Source organism: Procambarus clarkii, chromosome 10, assembly GCF_040958095.1.
Source record: "Procambarus clarkii isolate CNS0578487 chromosome 10, FALCON_Pclarkii_2.0, whole genome shotgun sequence".
NCBI classification, from domain to species: domain Eukaryota; kingdom Metazoa; phylum Arthropoda; class Malacostraca; order Decapoda; family Cambaridae; genus Procambarus; species Procambarus clarkii.
The window spans coordinates 32,066,781-32,090,628 of NC_091159.1; the positions used below are offsets into that span (position 1 = coordinate 32,066,781).

Genomic DNA, 23,848 nt, shown 5'->3' on the forward strand with positions numbered 1-23,848 from the left:
ATTGGCGTATCTGAACACGCACGATTCGCAAACAGCGCCAATATATACTATTTTTGTTCCTATCAGAGGCAAATAAATAAGTCTTCGTGAATTTGCCTATGCTAAATAGCTGAGATTAAACGGAGGCTACAGCCTCTATGATTTAACGCAAGCGGTCCAAAAATCCTGCATTAAATCTCCTCGCAATTGCCCAAATTTGCAAATTTAATCTTCCCTTTTTAATAGTCTATTAAACGCATATGTTTTTTGAAGGAGTGGACTGAAGGGAGGGCACAAGGTAATATACCGACTTAAACATATATATATATATATATATATATATATATATATATATATATATATATATATATATATATATATATATATATATATATATATATATATATGAATGTGTGTGTGTATACACCTAATTACTATCTACCTCTATGTACCTAACTACGAATACCCACAATAAAAGAGGGTCCCAGAGATACACAACTGGTATTCAACTGGGACTGGCAGCATCTCCCTAGGTAATATATTGTGGCATTAGGTGATCCTCGTGTCAATAACGTGTATTGAAAACAACAATAAACATGGAAATAATATTTCAATCACTTGCACTATTTATGAATGTATGGGTGTAGGTTTGCGTGTGTCTGAGAATGCCTACGTGTGCATTGTTTACTTCTGTTTATTTATATTCATACAAATATGTATTTTAAAAAAAAAAGTCGCAAACTTTTTTGTCTTTGTGGTGCAGGCCGAGGTTCACATGTCGGTAGGTAGCATTTTTTTTTTATCCTATCAAGTTGCGAGTCTTAACCTTCTGTACTCGTTTCATACTTGTTTTATCCGATAGGCACCACCACCACTTTTACCACTGTCATCACCACCGTCATCTCCATGTTCCATTCCAAGCCACCACCACCGCTGTCATCAGTTCAACAACCATCATCACACATCCTCAACCAGCACCAACATCATCTCAACCTCCCATCCCCTATTATCACTATAATCATCGTCACATTCCCAATCACTCCAACGAACGCTAGACCAACAACTGTAATCGCAACTGTCATAACAACACCATCCTCTCGACCAGTACCACAACCACAAGAAATTCCTCCTGTGTCTCTGTTTACATCAGCTGGATATCTCAATATGCATCTTTTGTGTTTGAATACAGAGATTACCTCCGTTATTCTCAATCATTATCTCTTCCTCTTTCTCTCTCTTTTTCTCTCACTCTCTATCTCTCTCTCTCTCCCTCAGTCCTCACTAGATATCTCTCTCTTTAGATATTCATTTCTTTTTCCTCCTTCCTCGATCTTTCTCCATTACCTCTCATCCTGTTAACACAGCCGTCCCAAGCTACCTGAGTATCGCTCTTGTCGCAATGCTCCGTTCCCCAACCTCCTCCTTCCCCATGGATCTCCCTGATCGGTCCACCCATTACTTACACCCCTGGGATACACACGTATCTCCCCACCTCCACCTCCGGTTCTCTCAGCATCGCCGCCCCACTGCCTTCTTCCTTTCCGGTCTCTCGCCCATTCCTCAGAGACAAACAGTATCTCTCTCTCTTTCCCTCTCTCTCTCTCTCTCTCTCTCTCTCTCTCATCCACTCATCCATTCCTCTGGGACACTGTCTCTCTTCTCCCTCACCCCATTATTCTTGAACACACTTTTTCTCTCTCTTTCCCGGTCACCCATTCCGCTGGGAATCTCTACCTCTCTTGGGTGGAGAGAGAGAGTGTCTCTCCTCTGAGAGAGACTCTCTTCTCTCTCTCTCTCTCTCTCTCTCTCTCTCTCTCTCTCTCTCTCTCTCTCTCTCTCTCTCTCTCTCTCTCTCTCTCTCTCTCTCTCTCTCTCTCTTCCCCTCCCCCCATTTTTCTCTCTCCCAGGCCGCTTCCTGCAGTGTCAAGATGAAGAAGAATGTTTCTGAAGATAAATTTTCCTCTTTTTACACTGTGATGTTGCTGGTTCATAATGGATTGAAGTGAGGCAATCTCTCTTGCAAGTTTTTTCAGTGTTCATTTTTCTTTATACTTTCCTTTCTATATTTTGTATTTTGGTTTTAATACTTAAATCGTTTTTTTGTCTTCCTATTTAATTACCTCTGCTTGGTACATTATATGTGAAAATCTCTCTTCTCCCCCCCCCCCCCTCTCTCTCTCTCTCTCTCTCTCTCTCTCTCTCTCTCTCTCTCTCTCTCTCTCTCTCTCTCTCTCTCTCTCTCTCTCTCTCTCTCTCTCTCTCTCTCTCTCTCTCTCTCTCTCTCTCTCTCTTTCTCTCTCTCTCTCTCTTTATTTTTGTACAAAGACTACTGTTCAATAGGGCTGTCGAATGACGTACCTAGGGAATCTGCAAGCAAGAGCTGATATCCTATCTCAGCTCATCTGTAGCGTGTTGCAAAACAAACTTTATTTGAAGCGCTCGTATATTTGTTAGCCATTTTGATGAACTAAAATTTATTATTAACTAACATTCAAGTAGGGAACACGATGAACTAGAGCCAATTGTATGCTAAAGCGTTTATCTGGCCAGATGTCTCGTCTTACATGACTACACGTTAAACAAACGTGTTTCAAATGCTAGTCAGCCTAGGAATGCATGATCACTGTTGGAATGATGTTCTAGAGAAATGCAGTCAGTAGAAGGCTGTTGATTGCTGAGCGACTTGTGTCGTGATTGCCACCTTCTAGTTATCAATGAAGTTGGGACAAATGAGCAATCTTGAGACATTTGCCTTGTTAATAACTCTCTCTCTCTCTCTCTCTCTCTCTCTCTCTCTCTCTCTCTCTCTCTCTCTCTCTCTCTCTCTCTCTCTCTCTCTCTCTCTCTCTCACTCTTCCTCGCTCTCTCCCTAAAACTTTCTCTCTTTCTCTCTCTCTCTCTTTCACGAATTGTGTTTGTGTTTAACAATAGTAATTTTGATGGTCTTCAGCCATTTGAAACTAATCAGCAGGACTGATTTGGTATCGATTAGATGATATTTGTGTGGTCAGGAACAAGCATTTTGATGGAAATTTTTACAAGGTAAAGTATGAATGAATTGGAGAGAATATCGCAAGGTTAAAACTTGTGAATTGGTAAGAATATTGTAAGGTTACGTACGAATGAGTTGGTGAAAATATCGTAAGGTTAAGAACGAGCGAATGGGTGAAAATATCACAAGATTAAGAGTTGTGAACGCGAGGGGACTAAGGAAGAGCATTAATGATGAGTGATGAGGTGAGGCGACATATTTCTCATAGCGTATTTCCACGTTCCCGTCGTCTAAAGTGTAAGTTCGTTAAGGGATGCGGGTATTGCAACTGCATTTCGAAATGTAATGATGCTCGACGCTGATGTAATTTTTTGCAGATTTGGAGAGTTTGAATGCTTTGAGTGGAATGATTTATATATATGAATTTGACCCAGGGAATAGGCATGTTGGTGTTTCAGATATAGCTGAAATAGGCTTCAGTCTAACATATCTCATGAAATATAACTATGCTTTATCAGGTACGTGTAGGAAGAGAAGGTAGGTAGGAAGAGATATACGCTTAAGTATATATGTTACCAGATAAACGGTGACAGGACACATTCTTACCGTAATTTTAGTGTTGAATAGCAGTCTCCTCATGCTTAAAGATGATAAGAAAGAGGGTGAACCACTCTCCAGACGGGTGTCTACTACCGAAATTAAACTGTCACATCAGCGAATGACAGCTACGGTGTTTACCATTGATGTAAATAGAAACAGAAATAAAGTTTGAGATATCAACACGAAACTATAAAGCTGGATGAGCACAGGCTTAGAGGTGGGCGAGATCTTGAAGAATGCACCAGCAGATATACGAATCTTAAAATTTATTGAGCGGTGATGCTTCAAGATTTAGAAATATGCAAGTGTGCCAAGAATCCGGGAGAGGGCCCTTAACAGTGAATAAGAAATTACATATAAGAAATATGAAGTGCAAAGCCGAGGGATGTAAAAAGTATTAGATTTAATGATATAAGAATACAATATATCATTCTTATATAATTAAATATAGGATATAAGGATATAGAATTATGAAATCCAGTTAGCAGTATAAAGATATAAAATAATGAACCCCTGTTCATCAACTGTGTAAGACAATTAGACAAAAGAACCCCAGTTAACGGTATATGGATATTGAATAATGGAACCCCAGTTAACACCATGAGAATATAATACAACTGAACCCCACTTAACCGTATAAGAATGTAAGTGAATAGAACACTAATTAACAGTAAAAGGGTATGAGATGGATACCCAGTTAATGATATGTGGATAAAAGAAGATGAAACATCAGTTAACGGTATAAGAATGTAAGAGGAAGTACGCGCTAATTAGCAAAATAAGAATTATGTAGCACAGTAGTGTACGACTCCGGCTCATAATCGAGAAATCAAGGTTCAATCCCAGAGCAGCACAGAGACGGTGGGGCGACGTTCCCTATAACAAACCTCTTCTGTTCACCTGCCAGTAAAATTGCTCCCCAGGGGAGTGAGAAAAGTGTTGTGGGTGGCAGCCAAAATAAAGTTTTTAAGCAGATTTTAAGAAGGGGAAATGGAAGAAGCAGAAATAAGCAGGCGCGGAAGAAAGAAGGACGTGGAATGGATGTGTGCAGAAAGTATTGAGTTCAGCGGACGGAATGGGATCGAAAGACCATTAAAAATTTCCCAGAAGGATTGGGGAAGAGTTATTGCATTAGGTAACTGGAAAAGATCCGACAGAGTAAAAATATCACTGTATCGGACCTGGTGTGTCACTGTATCAGACCTGGTGTGTTAATGTATCAGACCTGGTGTGTTAATGTATCGCACCTGGTGTGTCACTGTATCGGACCTGGTGTGTCATTGTATCGGACCTGGTGTGTTAATGTATCGGACCTGGTGTGTCAATGTATCGGACCTGGTGTGTCAATGTATCGGACCTGGTGTGTCACTGTATCGGACCTGGTGTGTCACTGTATCGGACCTGGTGTGTCATTGTATCGGACCTGGTGTGTTAATGTATCGGACCTGGTGTGTTAATGTATCGGACCTGGAGTGTCACTGTATCGGATCTGGTGTGTGTTAATGTATCGGAGTTAATGTTTCACTCTTAAAGTTAATGTATCACTACTTTGGAAATTAACGTGTCACTTTATCGGGGTTAGTGTGTCACCATATTCGGATTAAAGTTTCTCTGTGCTGGAGTTTGTGTATCACTGTATCGGACTAATGTGCCACTGTATGTGTCTGTTTAGCGGAGTTCAATTATTTGTATCTAAGTTAATATGTTACTATACCGGATCTAATGAGTCACTGAATCGGAGTTTATGTGACTGTATCGGAATTAAAATGTCGCTTTATCGGAGTTAATGTGTGCTGTATCGTCCTCCGCCCTGATTTCAAACTTCTTCCACATCTCTTAAAAAAATTATTATTAAAGAGCAGTGAAACATCTATGTTGGTCTCTCAGAAAATATATTAGGATCACTAAAACTAATCACACCATATATATTTACCCTTAACGCCATAAAAATCGGACAGGGGGTGTTTATATATGATAATGGAGTGTTGGAGTAGGCCTGAGTTAAAACATTTAGCCTACCCTAACATGTCAATGTCCGTCCTGTAGAGTAACCCTTCCACCTGCAACTTTGAATGAGGTTAACCCCAAACAACTAGCCCTCTAACTTTGGACATGGAGGGAGACAACAAACAGACTGACAGGTATTCTTACTCCTATATATATATATATATATATATATATATATATATATATATATATATATATATATATATATATATATATATATATATATATTTATATATATTATATATTATATATATATATATATATATATATATATATATATATATATATATATATATATATATATATATTTATATATATATATATATATATATATATATTTATATATATACTATATATTATATATATATATATATATTATGTATATATATATATATATATATATATATATATATATATATATATATATATATATATATATACTAACGGGTCTATCTGCCTGTCTCACCCCTTTCTCTCTCTCTCTCTCTCTCTCTCTCTCTCTCTCTCTCTCTCTCTCTCTCTCTCTCTCTCTCTCTCTCTCTCTCTCTCTCTCTCTCTATCTATCTCTAAATATTTCGGTCTCTACCTATTTCTATCTATAGATGGCTATATCTTTGCCCTTCCTTCCTCAAGAAGCACTGAAACAAATGTATGGGTCTCAGATGCTTGCTTTTTCGTTTTCTTCTGCTCTTCCGTTTCATATTATCTTTTTTTCTCAGTAATAACTCCATGTTAATCACACGCTAGATTTCACTAAATGAATGACTGAAAATTTCCTAGGGGTATTTATAATTGATAACACTAGTATATCTTGAAGCATATAACATACCTACACCGATCAGCCTTTGTTCGCCCCGTACTCCAGAGAATTTTCCTTGGAAATTTTGGTGAGGCTTTCCCGAAGAGGGTGACCTCCAAATATATATATATATATATATATATATATATATATATATATATATATATATATATATATATATATATATATATATATATATATATATATATATATATATATATATATATATATATAAATATATTCCTCATCAGAACTATTTACGCATAATGCATAAACATTGTTTCTAATGTAAATATTTCCTGGACACAAACATTACAGCTAAATCAGGTATTATAAATTAAAAAAAATAAAAATTCCCCCAAGCCACAAAATATTTTCATAAAATCTGGCATGGAATATATTTGAAAATCTCTTGCATCAGATGCTGTAGAAAATCTTTAGTGCCATATTTTATACTAAGTGAAGACATAAATTCCGTGGAGCAATACAAGAGGTGACTTTACCCGGATTTTAGACTTGCGATCTCGTCACGTTTTTAAAACTTTCATTTTCCTTGTAATCGCATAGTTATATCCCTGCCCTCTCCATTTCCACCCAAGACCTAACTCTACTCCACCTCCTGGCACTGCTCGTCATCCTAAAACCCAAATCCCCCATACGTCTCACCTCCCCCCCCCCCTTAACAAAAAACTCTCCTGAACGTCTTAAACCCCTCCGTTTTATTCTCCAAATTTTTGCTGGAGATTTCCCTGCCAGTCTCTTGTTCTTAATCGAGAATTTCTCTTATTCCCATATTCAAGAGCCAGAGCTTCTGACTACGAGCGTTCTTTGTTAAATTTTTAACCCTTCCACCTTCTTGTCCTCTTCCCAGAACTCCCTAAAACAGAGCGTTCATCAAGAATTCCTTCCTCCCTTCCACCTTTTGGTCTCTACTCCAGAACTCCCTGACACTCAGTGTTCTTGCACGAATACGCTCCCACACACGAACATTTGGTTCTCATCGCAGAGATTACCACATCTAAATACCCTTATATCGGACTCCCCCATACAAGCTGTTCTGTTTCAGATCTCCCCCATGACCTTGTATTCGTAGTTTTCTGGCATTCAATGGCGCATCCATACATAATTACCCACCTTTCTTAACTATCTATATCTCTTTATTCACTAAACGTGATTACCTCAGAAGTTTACTTATCTATCACGAACCCCTTCTATCATACGTTAATTTCCAAAAACACTTTCAATTTCTTGACTTTGCTCTAGATATCCCACAATCCTATAGCCTTGTCGCAGACCCTCCAACGCCACATGTTTTCTTTTCGGAATTTCTAAACACTAACGTTTTTCATCTCAGAACTTCCCAACCGGCCACGTCCAGTCTCAAATGTTGCAGACATCTCGGTTCTCGTCCAGAAATTCACAACCTTCAGGTTGCATCAAAGAACTTCCCAAATTCTCTGATCTAGTTCCAAAATCATCGCCCTCTGTCACACCCCAGAGGTCCCTTTAGCTCAGCTCATGATCAATTTTTGTTTCACTTTCATTCCTGTTTCTTGTCGTCCTTTTCCAGTTACTTGTGCGTCCAATAGTGGACGTCACATCCATACTACTATATTTATTTTGTCTCGCCTTTAAACAACCTGGTAATTAGTATAAATGGTTATTTTGGTTTTCCAGGATAGGTATGGTTTACCAATAAACAGTCATTAGAAATAATCTCATCGATATAATTTCTTCTGGGTGGGGCCCAACAGTTAGTTATCATCCCAATAGAAGCAGGTAAATAATCATACACATACACACACAAACACACACACACACACACACACACACACACACACACACACACACACACACACACACACACACACACACACACACACACACACACACACACACACACACACACACACACACACACACACACACACACACACACACACATATTATGAACATGAGCTGCAGCTCGTCGACCCAGCAAGCACTAACACCATCCTCTCTCTCTCTCTCTCTCTCTCTCTCTCTCTCTCTCTCTCTCTCTCTCTCTCTCTCTCTCTCTCTCTCTCTCTCTCTCTCTCTCTCTCTCTCTCTCTCTCTCCTCCCAATCCTAACTCCTGACACAGTCACCAACCTCTTCCTCTCCCCAGGTCCCCCGTCCTCGCCTGAAAACTGTGGCATCATCAACAACACCGCTGAGAACATCGAAGTACTGTGCGAGAGAGGATTTGACGGCGGGATGCCTCAGCTATTCCTGGCGGAGGCGTACGACGAGGCGGGCTCCTTGCACCTCAACAGATCCTCAGAGGAGCCCCAGTTCTCAGTGGAATCATTGCAGCCCGGAACAACCTATACCATCCGAATCTCGGCTTTCAACGACAAGGGAAGGTCGCCTCCCGTGTCGCTCACGGCTGTCACGTTGAAAGTGGCAGAGCAGAGAGTCGGTGAGTGGTGGTGGTGGTGGATGGTGGTGGTGGTGGTTGTGGTTGGTGGTGGTTTGATGGTGTTACTAGCTCTTGCGGTAAGGATAACACCCTTCGCATGAGAAATTGTAATTGTAGTTCTGGAGGTAGAAATAGAGGTGGGTTGTGAATGATTGTGGTAATGGCGGTGTTAGATGTTGGGGTAGTCGTGGAAGATTTTGAAGTAGTTGTGGTAGATTTAGTGATAATTGTGGTAGAATTTGTTGTGTTTGTAGTAGATTTTGCCCCAGTTGTGGTGTGTGTGAAAATCCTACCATCAGCATAAAACTAAACACCAGTAAAACAGACTAGATTTTCCTCGTAGTAATAGCAGAAATATTAAGAACAGATGTAGTATTAATACTACTAGTATTAACATAAGTAGTACGAGCAGAGACAGTTCTAGTAATATTAGTTACAGTAGCACAAAGCTACTGTGTTAGAATTATCAATAATAACACGAGGACTTCGAAGTAACCTTCGCATTCACACGTGTGTAGAAGCACTAGTAACAACTGTTCCCATTAACACGTGTAGAAACGCTAGAATTGAATGAACCTGACTAGAGAGTGTACATAATGTATCAACGCATCATGCTCACTGCAATAATATAACGTTCACGTCAGCTTAGAAGAAAAGCTGATGAACGGGAGACGTTATCCATGCTGTGATGATATCTTGAAGGCATGAGAACGGTCATGAGCTGCACGTTGTGCTTGTGCTTGCATGTTAATGTCTCATGTGTGTTCATATATTTATAGCTTTTAATGAAAGGCTATGTTTTAAGGGGCAAAGCTCGAGCGCCTGGGCTCTTCCTTTTATCTATTGTTTATTGTGGTGATCCTGGTTATCTTTAAGTTATATTTGGAACCAACGTCCATTACTACCTCATGTTCGATAGCGAAAAAGGCTCTTGTTCAATACCTTTATATTACAAAATTTCCCTAGTTCAATTTCTTTATCCTGTAAACAAGTTTTTATATTGACCTCCGGCACGTATGAACTTTGATTTTGCACCTGTGACCTCCGAGGAATGACACACGAGATATTCCATTCGCTATTTTCTTACATTATGATAAATCCATTCGGAATTTTCCTCAGTATTTTTAATAACTTTAACGTTTGCATCCACGTTCATTACGAACATTTGGTATCTTAATTAACAATTTTTGGCGTTATTTTGTTAAATGTTGGCACTTTTACACCTAATTTGTGCACTACCCTCATGTTGCGACTATGTCATAGTCTCTCTGGTATTCTAGGAATATGAAGCTCACCCATCCATCTTTCTTTAATATCGTCCTTGTCGTCCTATCATCAGTTTCTATTAGGCTGATTTGGCAGGGATTTTCCGTGCCTTAAACAATGAAGTCCCTTTTCAAAGTAATTATTCCCATATTCAGAACACGTCTTCAAAGCATTTGTGTCCTATACACAGAGAGATCCGAATTAAGTCAAACGTCAGTGAGAAAATGTTGGCATCAGGAAGTCACCCTTTACGCTCGTCTGGAGTGACGTAGGATAACAGTGCTATCACTTCATCCTGCTTCGTAGATTTCCTAATTTATGGCATGGATGAGAGAGTTAAAGTGTGATGAATAAGTCGCTGACCTGAAATAAATGTTGAATATATTTAGCCCGTAAGAGCGCCAAGAGCATCACGTCCTGTCCTCCTGGAACACTAGAAATTAAATCCATAAGAATTAAACGGCAGCATCTTCATCATTTTAACTGAGTACTTATCAGTGATTGCAACATGGTATATTTTGTACATATAATAGCGAAATTGATTTAATGGAAATGGAAACAAATAAGGCTCGGTACTGAGCGAATAGAATCTTAATGTAAAGCGATAGCAACCAGGAGCCGCTATCACGAACAACATTGGCTATAACTCGGAGATAAGAAACAGCTGCATCACCTACCCTTTGTTCTGCAATAAAGAATAACATCCTTGATTCGGAACGCCATCAATAAAACCATCATCAATCAGCAAAATTGGTGCTCTTCAAACCTCCACCCCCAACGCTGAGCACACTACCCCCTCTCCCACAGTCGTCTTTTCTACCTTCTAACCCACCACTTACCCTACCCTGACATCCTGCAACCACCTGATCACTGCCCCTACACCACTTTTCTACCCCTAACCCCCACTCTCATCCTTCTCTACCTTCCACTCAATATCCCACAACTTACCCCACCTTCCCTCTACTCTTTCTTCCTACCCTATACCTCTATTTTACGTAACCTCCCACCCATCGATACCACCGAGTCCCCACCCTTCACCTACTCTCTTTTCCACCTTGTATTCTATCTCAATAAATCTCATATACCTCCCTCATCACTCTTCAATTTCTCACCCTACTTTTTCCCCTCCACTCACTATCCCATCACTCCCCATTTCCTGTGCCTCTTCCCCACCACTCACTCATTCACCCATTCCAGCTTTCCCACAGTCCATTCCTCCATCCCCACAATGGGCAAACAAAGTTCGCGTAACAATTATTCAACGTAAGATCCACCTTATCACCTCACTGTTACATCAACGTCCATTGTCCAGCTTTGCTTGAGGGGACGTGGGAAATGTGGAAGGGGGCACCCCTTCACACTTATCCACTTTCCTCCCTGTCCTTCACACTCCGTCTATTGTTCCACCATCTCAACCCCCACCCACCTTTTCATGCTCCACACACATCTAGCACCCCACCCATTTCATCGTTCTCCCATCCTCCACTTTCCCACCCATTACAGTATAATTCCATTTTTTTCCACCCAAACTCACACTCTCACCCACTCCACTACATTTGCAACCACTCCACTACACCTCCTCCCACTCCACCTCCCCTCCGCCCACTCCACTACACCTCCACCCACTCCACCTCCCTTCCACCCACTCCACTACACCTCCATCCACTCCACTTCATTCGCAACTACCCCACTACACCCCCACCAACTCCACTACACCCCTTCCTTCTCCACTATACCCCCATTCACTCCACTACACCTATACCCATTCCACTACATCCCCACCCACTCACCTACACCCTAATACACTCCCACCAACTTTACTACACCCCTCACCTACTCCAATAAACCCCCCACCCACTCCACTACAACCGCACCCTCTACAGTATATTTCATCACACTCCACTACACATCCAGTCATCCATTAAACCTCCACCCATCCCACAACACCCTCATCCAATCCACTACATCCCCATATACTCCTCTAAACCTCAATCCACTCCACTACACATCCTCCCACTCACCTACACCTCCAACTTAATAAAATTCTACGACCAGGTCACAAAGATTAAGCAAGAAAGAAAAAGCTGGGCGGACTACATTTTGCAGGCGAGGAGTCAAAATAACGTGGCTGAAATATATTGACCAAACCACACACTAGAATCTGATTGGACAACAACGTTTTGGTCCGTCCTGGACCATTCTCAAGTCGATTGTGTTTTCTTGGATTGTCGAAAAGCCTTTGACACAGTACCCCAAAAGAGGCTGATACATAATCTGGAGAGACGGGCAGGAATAACTGGTAAGGTGCTCCAGTGGATAAGGGAATACCTAAGCACTACCAAGCTGTGAGTTACAATGTGGGGTGAGACCTCAGATTGGCGTGAAATAACCAGTGGAGTACCACAGGGCTCTGTACTCGGTCCTATCCTGTTTCTGATATACCTAAATGATCTCCCAGAGGGTATAGACTCATTTCTCTTAATGTTTGCTGACGATGCCAAATTATGAGAAGGATTTAGACAGAGTAAGACTACTTGAGGCTTCAAGATGACTTAGGCAATGTGAAGGAATGGTCGAACAAATGGTTGTTAGAGTTTAACCCAAGCAAATGTAATGTAATGAAGATTGGTGTAGAGAGCTGGAGGCCAGATACAAGGTATCATTTGGGAGATGAAACTCTTCAAGAGTCAGAGAGAGAGAGAGACAGACTTTAACACGTCAGACCTGTCCCCTGCAGCCCATATCAAGAGGATAACATCAGCGGCATATGCCAGGTTGGCCAACATAAGAACGGCATTTAGAAACTTGTGTAAGGAATCATTCAGAACTTTGTATACCACATACGTCAGACCAATCTTGAAATATGCAGCTCCAGCATGGAGTCCATATCTAGTCAAGCATAAGACTAAACTGGAAATGGTTCAAAAGTTGCCATCAGACTAGTATCCGAGCTGAGAGATATGAGCTACGAGGAGAGACTACGGGAATTAAACCTCACGTCGCAGGAAAACAAAAGAGTAAGGGGGGACATGATCACCACATACAAGATTCGGAAAGGAATTGATAGGGTAGATAAAAACAGGCTATTTAACACAAGGGGCACACGCACAGGTGGAAATTGTGTGCTCAAATGAGCCACAGAGATATTAGAAATAACTTTTTTAGAGTCAGAGTGGTTGACAAATGGAATGCATTTAGGAAGTGATGTGGTGGAGACAGACTCCATACACAGTTTCAAGTGTAAAAATGATAGAGCCTAGTAGGCTCAGGATCCTGTACACCAGTTGATTGGCAGTTGAGAGGCGGAACTTATCTACTTAACTACTTAACTATTCCGAGCTGAAACCCCACAAGCACAAATAGGTGAGTACAAATAGGGGAGTACTCTTTCCACTACACGCCCACCTTCTCCACTACACCTACACCCACTCCAACACACCCTTGAACCACTCCACTCCACTGAACCCCCACCCACTCCACTACACCCCCACCCACTCCACTACTCCCCCACCCTCTCTACTACACCTCTGCCCGCTCCACTACACCCTCAACCATTCCACTATACACACATCCACTCCACTACACCCCCACGCATTGCACGAACTCCACTACACCCACACCGACTCCACTACACCCCCACCCACACCACTACACCCCCACCCAACCCGCTACACCCCCACCCCTCTCCACTGCACCCCCACCCACTCTATTACAACCCCCACCCACTCCACTACACCCCCACCCACTCACCACACCCCCTCCTACTCCACTACACCTCCACCCACTCCACTACACCCCCATCCACTCCACTACACCCCCATCCACTCCACTACACTCCCACCCACTTCACTACATTCGCACCCACTCCACTACACCTCCACCCCTCCACTACACCCCACCCTCTCCACTACATTCCCTCTTCCCCAAAACACCCCTCTCACTCCACTACACCCCCACCCACTCCACTACACCCCCACGCACTCCACTACACCCCCACCTGCTCAACTACACCTCCGCCCACTCCACTACACCAATACCATTTCCACTACACCTCCACTTACTCCACTTCACCTCCACCTACTCCACTACACCTCCACCCACTCCACTACACCTCCACCCACTCCACTACACCTTCATAAACTCCACTACACCTCCACGCACTCCACTTCATCTCCACCCACTCCACTACACCTCCATAAACTCCACTACACCTCCACCCACTCCACTTCACCTCCACCTACTCCACTACACCTCCACCCACTCCACTACACCTCCACCCACTGCACTACACCTCCACCTACTCCACTACACCTCCACCCACTCCACTTCACCTCCACCCACTCCACTACACCCGCACCTACTCCACTACACCTTCACCCACTCCACTACACATCCACCCACTCCACTTCACCTCCACCTACTCCACTACACCTCCACCCACTCCACAACACCTCCACCCACTCCACTACACCTCCACCCACTCCACTACCCCTCCACCCACTGCACTACACCTCCACCCACTGCACTACACCTCCACCCACTCCACTACACCCCCACCTACTCTACTACACCTCCACCCACTCCACTACACCTCCATCCACTCCTCTACACCCCCACCTACTCCACTACACCCCCTCCTACTCCACTACACCTCCACCCACTCCACTACACCCCCACCTACTCCACTTCACCTCCACCCACTCCACTACACCTCCGCCCACTCCACTACACCTCCACCCACTCCACTACACCCCCACCTACTCCACTACACCTCCGCCCACTCCACTACACCTCCACCCACTCCACTACACCCCCACCTACTCCACTACACCTCCGCCCACTCCACTACACCTCCACCCACTCCACTATACCCCCACCTACTCCACTACACCTCCACCCACTCCACTACACCCGCACGTCGGCACAGAAGAAACTGCTGCGCATTTTGCGTCAGGTCTATTTGTTTGCAATTGCAACAGCTCAGTCTTCTTTTGTGTTGGCCTCGTCCTCAATTTATCGGTGTTTCTTTGTATGTGTTGGTGTATTGAGTTTCAGGGTGTATATATTGCTGTATGTTACTGTGTATTGTGTTCCATAGTGTATGTATTGCTGTATGTGACAGTGTGTTGTGTTTCAGGGTGTATATTTTGCAGTATGTGACTGTGTATTGTGTTGCAGAGCGTATATAGTGTTGTATATGAATGTGTACTGCTTTCCATAGTGTATGTATGGCTGTATGTGACTGTTTTGTCTTCCAGAGTTTATGATTTGTTGTATGTTACTGTGTATTGTGTTTCAGGGTGTATGTATTGCAGTATGTGACTGTGAATTTTGCTTCAGGGTGTACATATTTCTATATGTGACTGTCGATTGTGCTTCAGAGTGTATATATATATCAGTGTATGAAGCTCTGTATTATGTATCGCTTGCGTGTATTGGTGTATGAGTCTGTGTATTTTGTATTGCTTGTATATACATTGGTGTATATAGCTATGCATTATTTGTCGCTACTGTAAATATTATTGTTGCTAGTGTGGTTTGTGTTCAAAGTATACATATATGTGAATGCGCATAAAGCTCCAGGTGTATGTGTGTGTTTCGTGTGAATATCCCAGTGTTTATGGCTGTGAATTGTGTGGTTTGGGTGAATATTGTAAGTTCGTGGAGTACATAATGGTGAATATGACTTTATTTGCTTTTTTTATATTTGTATATTCCGTTATTCAGTGGTTGAACTATTTTGCCTATTTTTGTATTCAATGATGAATGTTGAGTACTTCATGACCATCGAGTGTACGTCAGTGTATGAGGTTGTATTTATACACACTCTATAAGTTATACCATTTTATAATAATTATAATTATTGCTTGCTCCCTGGTGAATTAAGTGAAACACTTTCTCCCCGCGAACAAATTTGTTCTGGGTTCGAATCCTGGCCAGGAAGGATTGAGTAAGTGTCAATCTTTAACTGTTCGCCTCTATTCACCCAGCTGTAATTGGGTATCTGGTTGTAAACTGATTGGAGTGTAGTGTAAGATCAATATAAAATGGCCGCTATTATTATTTACCTTGGTCTGTAGGGGATCTAGAGTGCTCTGGTTGTATGCCCCCCATAAATAAGTCTGTATGCGGTGCTGAAGGCATATATACTACTAGTGTACACCCTTGTGTGTTCATCTTTGTATATTCCTCGGTATATGTATATATTGATTCTCTCTGCATCTGGTATATACGTATGGCTACTCTCTAATCCTCGCTCATTCGTTGGTATACATATTTTGTTTACTATTGTGCGAGTATATCTCATCAGAATACGTCACTGCATGAATGTTAGCAACATTCTGACACTCCCTTTAGTACTAGTAACCATTTTGGCACTCATTAAGCCTAGCTACAAACTGACACTCAATCGCCGTTTTCCCTAATTGGCATATTTTCGGTATAAAAAGTCGTAATTTCAAACTCCAAATGTATGGAATGAGTTAGAATTCGGCTCAAAAATAATGCTCAATAGTCAGATTTCCGATATTTCCGATATTTTGAAAACTGCAGGAGGGATTGGGCAAAGTGTGACCCATCGCTGAGTTCACTAATTGGCATATTTTCAGTATAAAAATTCGTGATTTCAAACTCGAAATGTGTGCAATGAGCCAGAATTTGGCTCAAAAATAATTTTCAATAGTCTCCCCTTAGTTCTAGCAAGCATTTTGGGTACTCCTTAATGCTAGCAACAATCTCACCTTCTTTCCAATAGTTGCAACGTGTTTACTCTCTTCACTGCTATGAAAGATTCTGGCACTCAGACTATTCCACGACGTTAGGTCTAAATTGCAAGCTAAACTTTGTAATTAAATCCCATATTACTTCCAAGTGGGCCAACTATCCCAGAGTAGCGTAAAACTATGTTATTTTCCACATTATATCTATGTTACATAAACTTGAACCTTATACCAACATTATCAATGATGATGATGATGCACTGTTACATTAATGTGCACTGCCCAGCTTTGCCAATTCATGACACTTTAATGAATCTATATCTATAAATGACAATATCTGTCTTTCAGTTAGTTCCTTCAAGGCTGGAGTCCAGACGCTTTATGCAAGATTCGCCCAAGTTTGCAGGGTGAATGGTAAGGGTTATACGACTGTCATAGGCTGGTTGAAGTCACTCCTATTCGTCACGAGTAAGAGGGACGAAGCTGTCCTCATAGAGATAACTAAGTAACCGGAGGAAGGTGGCAATAATCCCTGGAATTCTCGACTCGAAAACAATGAGCGTGAATTCGGTATTGGAGAGGGGTGGAGATGGGGTTGAGAGGAGTGGAGACAGGGGATAGGTGAAGATAGATGAAAGAGGGAGAATACTGAAAAGAGGATAAGAGAAGAGAGAGGGGAAGGGGGGAGGGGGGAGAGAGAGGATAGAAGGAATTATGAGGAAAAAGCGACAAGCCATTACGACTCTATAGCGCTTGGAAGGGGTAATGATAGGGATTCGGGATGAGACGGGAGGGGTGGGTGAAAGGAATAGTGCCCAACCACTTGGACGGTAGGGGATTGAACGACGACCTGCATGAAGCGAGACCGTCGCTCTACCGTCCAGCCCAAGGGGTTGGGGGGAGAGGAGACCCGGGCGCTATTTAACGTTCAAATAGAAGGCAATACAAGATAATATAAGACACTATTCTCAGTATTATACTTGACACAATATGTGACCTTATGATCAATATCATACATGACTATGTGACACTTTAATCAATATCACTGAGGCCACTGAATAACCAATATCGTTCAAGACACTGTATAATAAATATAATAAGTGATACTATGTGACAATAGTCAAAATCTTCTATATATGTATATATATATATATATATATATATATATATATATATATATATATATATATATATATATATATATATATATATATATATATATATATATATATATATATATATATATATATAATCTATATCAAATAAAACATCTGAATAAATATCTTTCGTCACGAGGAGATGACTATCTTAAGAAATGGAAAATATTTGCAAAGAAACAAAACACTTAAGAAAAAATACAAATATTTTTTGAATCCTTGTAGTCGACGACTTCACTTTAAACAAAAGACCTCTGATGAGGAGTTTATAAAGCACTTCGGAAACTCGACATTGTGCAGCCTTCATCAACCAACAATTTTCAACTTACGTTTGAGGACTGGCTCTATTTGCTTGTTGCACCAGACAGCAAAACAATGTGCTAGTTTCCCTATCTCCAGTGTGTGTGTGTGTGTGTGTGTGTGTGTGTGTGTGTGTGTGTGTGTGTGTGTGTGTGTGTGTGTGTGTGTGTGTGTGCTCACCTATTTGTACTCACCTATTTGTGCTTGCTGGGGTTGAGCTTTGGCTGATTGGTCCCGCCTCTCAACTGTCAATCAACTGGTGTACAGATTCCTAAGCCTACTGGGCTCTTTCATATCTACATTTGAAACTGTGTATGGAGTCAGCCTCCACCACATCACTTCCTAGTGCATTCCATTTACTAACTACTCTGTCGCTGAAAAAGTTCTTTCTAATTTCTCTGTGGCTCATTTGGGTACTCAGCTTCCACCTGTGTCCCCTTGTTCGCGTTCTCCTGTGTTGAATAGTTCATCCTTGTTTACCCGGTCGATTCCCCTGAGGATTTTGTAGGTTGTGATCATGTCCTCCCTTACTCTTCTGTCTTCCAGTGTCGTAAGGTGCATTTCCTGCAGCCTTTCCTCATAACTCATGCCTCTTAATTCTGGGACTAGTCAAGTAGCATACATTTGGACTTTTTCCAGCTTCGTCTTGTGCTTGACAAGGTACGGGCTCCATACTGGGGCCGCATACTCCAGGATTGGTCTTACATATGTGGTGTACAAGATTCTGAATGATTCCTTACACAGGTTCCTGAACGAAGTTCTGATGTTAGCCAGCCTCGCATATGCCGCAGACGTTATTCTCTTTATGTGGGCTTCAGGAGACAACTTTGGTTTGATATCAACTCCTAGATCTTTCTCTCTGTCTGTTTCATTAAGTAATTCATCTCCTATTCTGTATCCTGTGTCTGACCTCCTTTTTTCACTGCCTAGTTATATTACTTTGCATTTACTCAGGTTGAACTTCTTCAGCTATATGTTGGACCATTCACTCAGTCTATCCAGGTCATCTTGTAGCCTCCTACTATCATCCTCTGTTTCAATCCTCCTCATAATTTTTGCATCATCGGCAAACATTGAGAGGAACGAATCTATACCCTCTGGGAGATCATTTACATATACCAGAAACAGTATAGGTCCAAGGACTGACCCCTGCGGGACTCCACTTGTGACGTCTCGCCAATCTGAGACCTCACCCCTCACACAGACTCGTTGTCTCCTGTTGCTTAGGTACTCCTCTATCCACCGGAGTACCTTCCCTTTCACTCCAGCCTGCATCTCCAACTTTCGCACTAGCCTCTTGTGTGGCACTGTATCAAAGGCTTTCTGACAATCCAAAAATATGCAGTCTGCCCAACCTTCTCTTTCTTGCCTTATTTTTGTTGCCTGGTCGTAGAATTTAAGTAACCCTGTGAGGCAGGACCTGCCATCCCTGAACCCATGTTGATGCTGTGTTACAAAGTTCCTTCGCTCCAGATGCTCCACCAGTTTTTTTCCGCACAATCTTCTCCATCAATGTGTGTGTATGTGTGTGTGTGTGTGTGTGAGTGTACCCGAAATTCAGAACCAAGGGATTACTGAAGGGCATAAAGAGATACAAGATGTTTTAAATGAGAAGCATGACAAAACATAGAATGGCAGACGATTAGGAAGGAGCAGCAGAACTATTAAATACGTGTAAATCGTTCCCTAAACGTACCTAAACAATTGGGACTGCATGTGTTGTGTCAGCTGTTACGTGGCGCAGTTCTTGTTTACATAGATCAGCTGATATTGAAAACGGCCGCCGAGCACAGAGCGCCAAAGCCCATGTTTATTGCGGGTGATTATTTCCGCTTCCAGGCTAAGTGGGGAAAAATACTTGTGATATCCGATATTACTATCATATCATAAACATTCTAAAACCAAATATTAAGGTCACTTCAGCGGGAGTTATGCTGCCTATTAGTATTCAGATATAAGACTTTTTTTAATTGCAAATGAAAGTAGTTTTCTATGGCAGGATGAAACTCTGTTTAGTAATATTATGCTACCTGCTGTAACCTTTACTTTTTTATCCTATCGCTCTCTATTCTTCTTCCGTGGCTTCTTCCTCACTTTCATCTTTTTACTGTATTCTATATAGTCAGACTAGCTCAGCGCTTTCTTGTTTTTTGTTAACAATGCGAACATTTCCTTGTGTTGTTCGCTTCTGCATTAAGATGGTCGAAGAGGTATATTAATAATTCATAATATTGGGACTAAGTGATGTAGAAGTGAGTAATAAATGCAGGTCTCTCCAAAATCTCTCTCAATCTCACTTGAGGGAGATTTTTTTCATTACTACAGCTTTTCTGTTGTTTCAAGAACTTTGCCGGTGGGAATTTTGCCGGTGGGATGGAAACTGGGAAATATGAACGCTCATCAACAACTAAGTGCTATATATGGTCCAGTTTTACCGGAAAAAGAGTCCTTTTTCATCCTGTTTTCATTGATCATTCCCCTGTGATTGTGTGTTGTTTGTCAGAGTGTAATTACTTCAGTGTAATTACCTAGATGTTGTTACAGGATGAGAGATACGCTTGTTGTGTCCCGTCTGCCGAGTACTCTTTGTCGTATAAAGACTAAGGCATGTGAGTTTGTATGTGTACTCAGCTAGTTGTGTTTGCGTGCGTTGAGTCCTGGCCTTTTGGTTCCGCCTCTCAAGTATCAATCAACTGGTGTTCAGATTCCTGAGCCTACTGGGCTTTATCATATCTGCATTTGAAACTGTATGGAGTCAGCCTCCACCACTTCACTGCCTAATGCATTCCATCTGTTATCTACTCAGACACTGAAAAAGATCTTTCTAACGTCCCTGTGACTCATTTGGGTACTCAGTTTGCACCTATGTCCCCTTATTTGCGTATTTCCCATGTTACACTGTTTATCTTTATCTACCCTGTCAATTCCTGTGAGTATTTTGTAGGTAGAGATTCACTCAACATTTCCTCGAATCTCATGCCTCTTAGCTCTGATACTAGCCTAATTGCATGGCTCTGAACTTCGTCTTGTGCTTGACCAGGTACGGGCTCCATGCTTGGGTCGCATACTCCAGGATTGGTCTTACATACGTGGTATTCAAGGTTTTTAAGGATTCCTTACACAGGTTCTTGAAGGCAGCTCTGATGTTAGCTAGCCTTGCACACGCAGCAGATATTATTATTTTGATGTGGGCTTCTGGACGCAGGTTTGGCGAGATATCAACTCTTAGAACTTACTGTCTGTCCGGTTCATGAAGGACTTCATCTCCAATTCGTTATCCTGTGTCTGGCCTCTTGTTTCCACAGCCTAGTTTCATTACCTTGCATTCATTTGGTTTGAGGTTTAGTAGTCATTTGTTGGACAATTCATTCAGTTTGCCTAGGTCATCTTGTAGCCTTGTACTATCTTCCTCTGTTTTAATCGTCCTCATACTTTTTGCATCATCAGCAAACAATAAGAGGAACGATTCTATACCCTCTGGGAGATCATTTACATATCAGAAACAGTATTTGTCCAAAGAATGATCCCTGTGAGACTCCACTGACGACGCCTCGCCAATCTGAGACCTCACCCCTTACAGTGACTCGCTGTCTTCTTTTGCATAGGTACTCTCTTATTCAATGAAGAACCTTCCTTTTCCCTCCAGCCTGCATCTCCAACTTGTACACTAGTCTCGTGTGTGGTACTGTGTCAAAGGCTTCCAAAAATATGCAGTCTGCCCACCCCCCTCTCTTGCTTGCCTCATTTTTTTTGCCTGGTCATAGAAATCAGTTAATCCTTCGAGGCAAGTTTTGCAATCCCTGAACCCATGCTGATGTGCTAAAATGTTCTCTTGCTTCAGATGTTCCACTAGCTTTTCTCGCACAATATTCTGCATCAACATGCATGGTATGCAAGTTAGGGACACTGCCTGTAGTTTAGTGCCTCTCGTCTATCCCCTTTCTTGTATATTGGGAGTATTCCAAATTTTTGGCAATTCACCTTTTACCAGTGATTTATTATAAACCATGGAGAGTGGCAGGCACAGTGCTTCTGCTCCTTCCTTTAGTATTCATGGTGAGATTCCGTCCAGGCCTTTAGCCTTTGTGCGAGTTCCTCGAAAACTTCCTTGCAATTTGTTGTGAATCTCTCTGCCCCTATCCTCAATTTCATTACCTGTTCCTTCACTGTTGGTTTCCTTCTGATGTTGCTGTGCAGCGATTTAGGTTGAGTCTTTGCCTTGTTGCTATGTAAATTTCGAATTGTCCTTCTGCCTCTCTTCACACCCCTTCTCACCTCACTTCTCAAGGGGGCCTGACAGCTGTGTGGACAGCGCTTCGGATTCATAGTCCTGAGGTTCCGGGTTCGATCCCCGATGGAGGCGGAAACAAATGGGCAGAGTTTCTTTCACTCTGATGACCCTATTACCTAGCAGTATATAGGTACCTGGGAGTTAGACAGCTGCTACGGGCTTCTTTCTGGGGGGGTGTAACAAAAAGGAGACCTCGTCGAGGACCAAGCCGCGGGAACGCTAATCCCCAAAATCACCTCAAAATAACCTCAAGATAACCCTGACACACATTCTTGGCCCTCTGGTATCTTCCTCTGCTCTCAAGTGTCCTGTTATTTCTATAGTTTCTCCATGCCCAAGTACTTTGCTGCTTTGCTAGCTTACATCTCCGATTAAACCATGGGTTTCTAGTCTGCATATCGTTTTTTTTTCCTTTTGGACTAGGACAAACTTGCCATCTGCCTCTATACACTTCTGCGTGATGTAGTTCATCATGTCTTGGGTCGTCTTTCCTCTGAGCTCTGTTTCCCATGTTATATCTGTTAGAGATTTTCTTATCTCTTCATAGTTTCCCTTTTGGAATGCCAGCCTTTTGATTTATGGTCCCTGCCTTGAGAAAACTAACCCCTCTTTGACCAGATACTCAAACATCAGTTCACTGGGATCGATCATTTCCCCAGGAGCTTCGGAACCGATTTCCCTTATATCGGAGTCGTTCAGAGTGAAGACTAGGTCGAGTCTCCCTGGTTCGGCGTTCAACATGTATAACTAACTCGTGTTTTAATAAATTTCATTATTCATTTATTCGTGTTTAGTGAGTTACCGTTTTTGTCTTTCATGATTATGTGGATATTCTATGATTATCCTGGGCTTCTGGGCGATAACACCTTGGGCTCCCTGTAAGTTTCTTAACCGTTTCAATAGATTTCCCCTTGTTCCTAGTTCAGTAAGCCACAATTAATAGTAAATTCATCCCTCCTAATCGTAACTGGGGAGCCATAATCGGGGAAATATGTCTAATGGGAGATTTCCTGTTTTATAGTCCATTAGGGGGATTAATCAAGATGGAGTGAATCAGGTGGTGGCAGTGGAATGTTCTAGAGTTCTCTAGCGTTACGGGTAGCAGATCAAGGACAATGCATTGTTGGAGTAGTACCTAGGTAATCACATACCTAGGTACCAAGGTGGTGAACTAGTGAGGTTGCAGTGGTAACTCTAAGTGAGCTCTAGAACAGTTAACTAAGGGCGGGAAAATGGACAGAAGAGAGCCATTTCCCCCGCTCCCGTTACAATATACCAAAAATATGCAATGAATGAA

General features: G+C 41.9%; 1 protein-coding gene across 1 annotated transcript in view; it reads left to right on the top strand.

Annotated features, from left to right (window-relative positions):
* The window catches only part of LOC123747421 (nephrin-like), a 1,012,097-nt gene that overhangs the window by 943,662 nt on the left and 44,587 nt on the right, over nt 1-23,848 (top strand). The window contains 1 exon segment of the mRNA XM_069321823.1: nt 8,525-8,818. Within this exon segment, the coding sequence (XP_069177924.1) occupies nt 8,525-8,818 (294 nt within the window).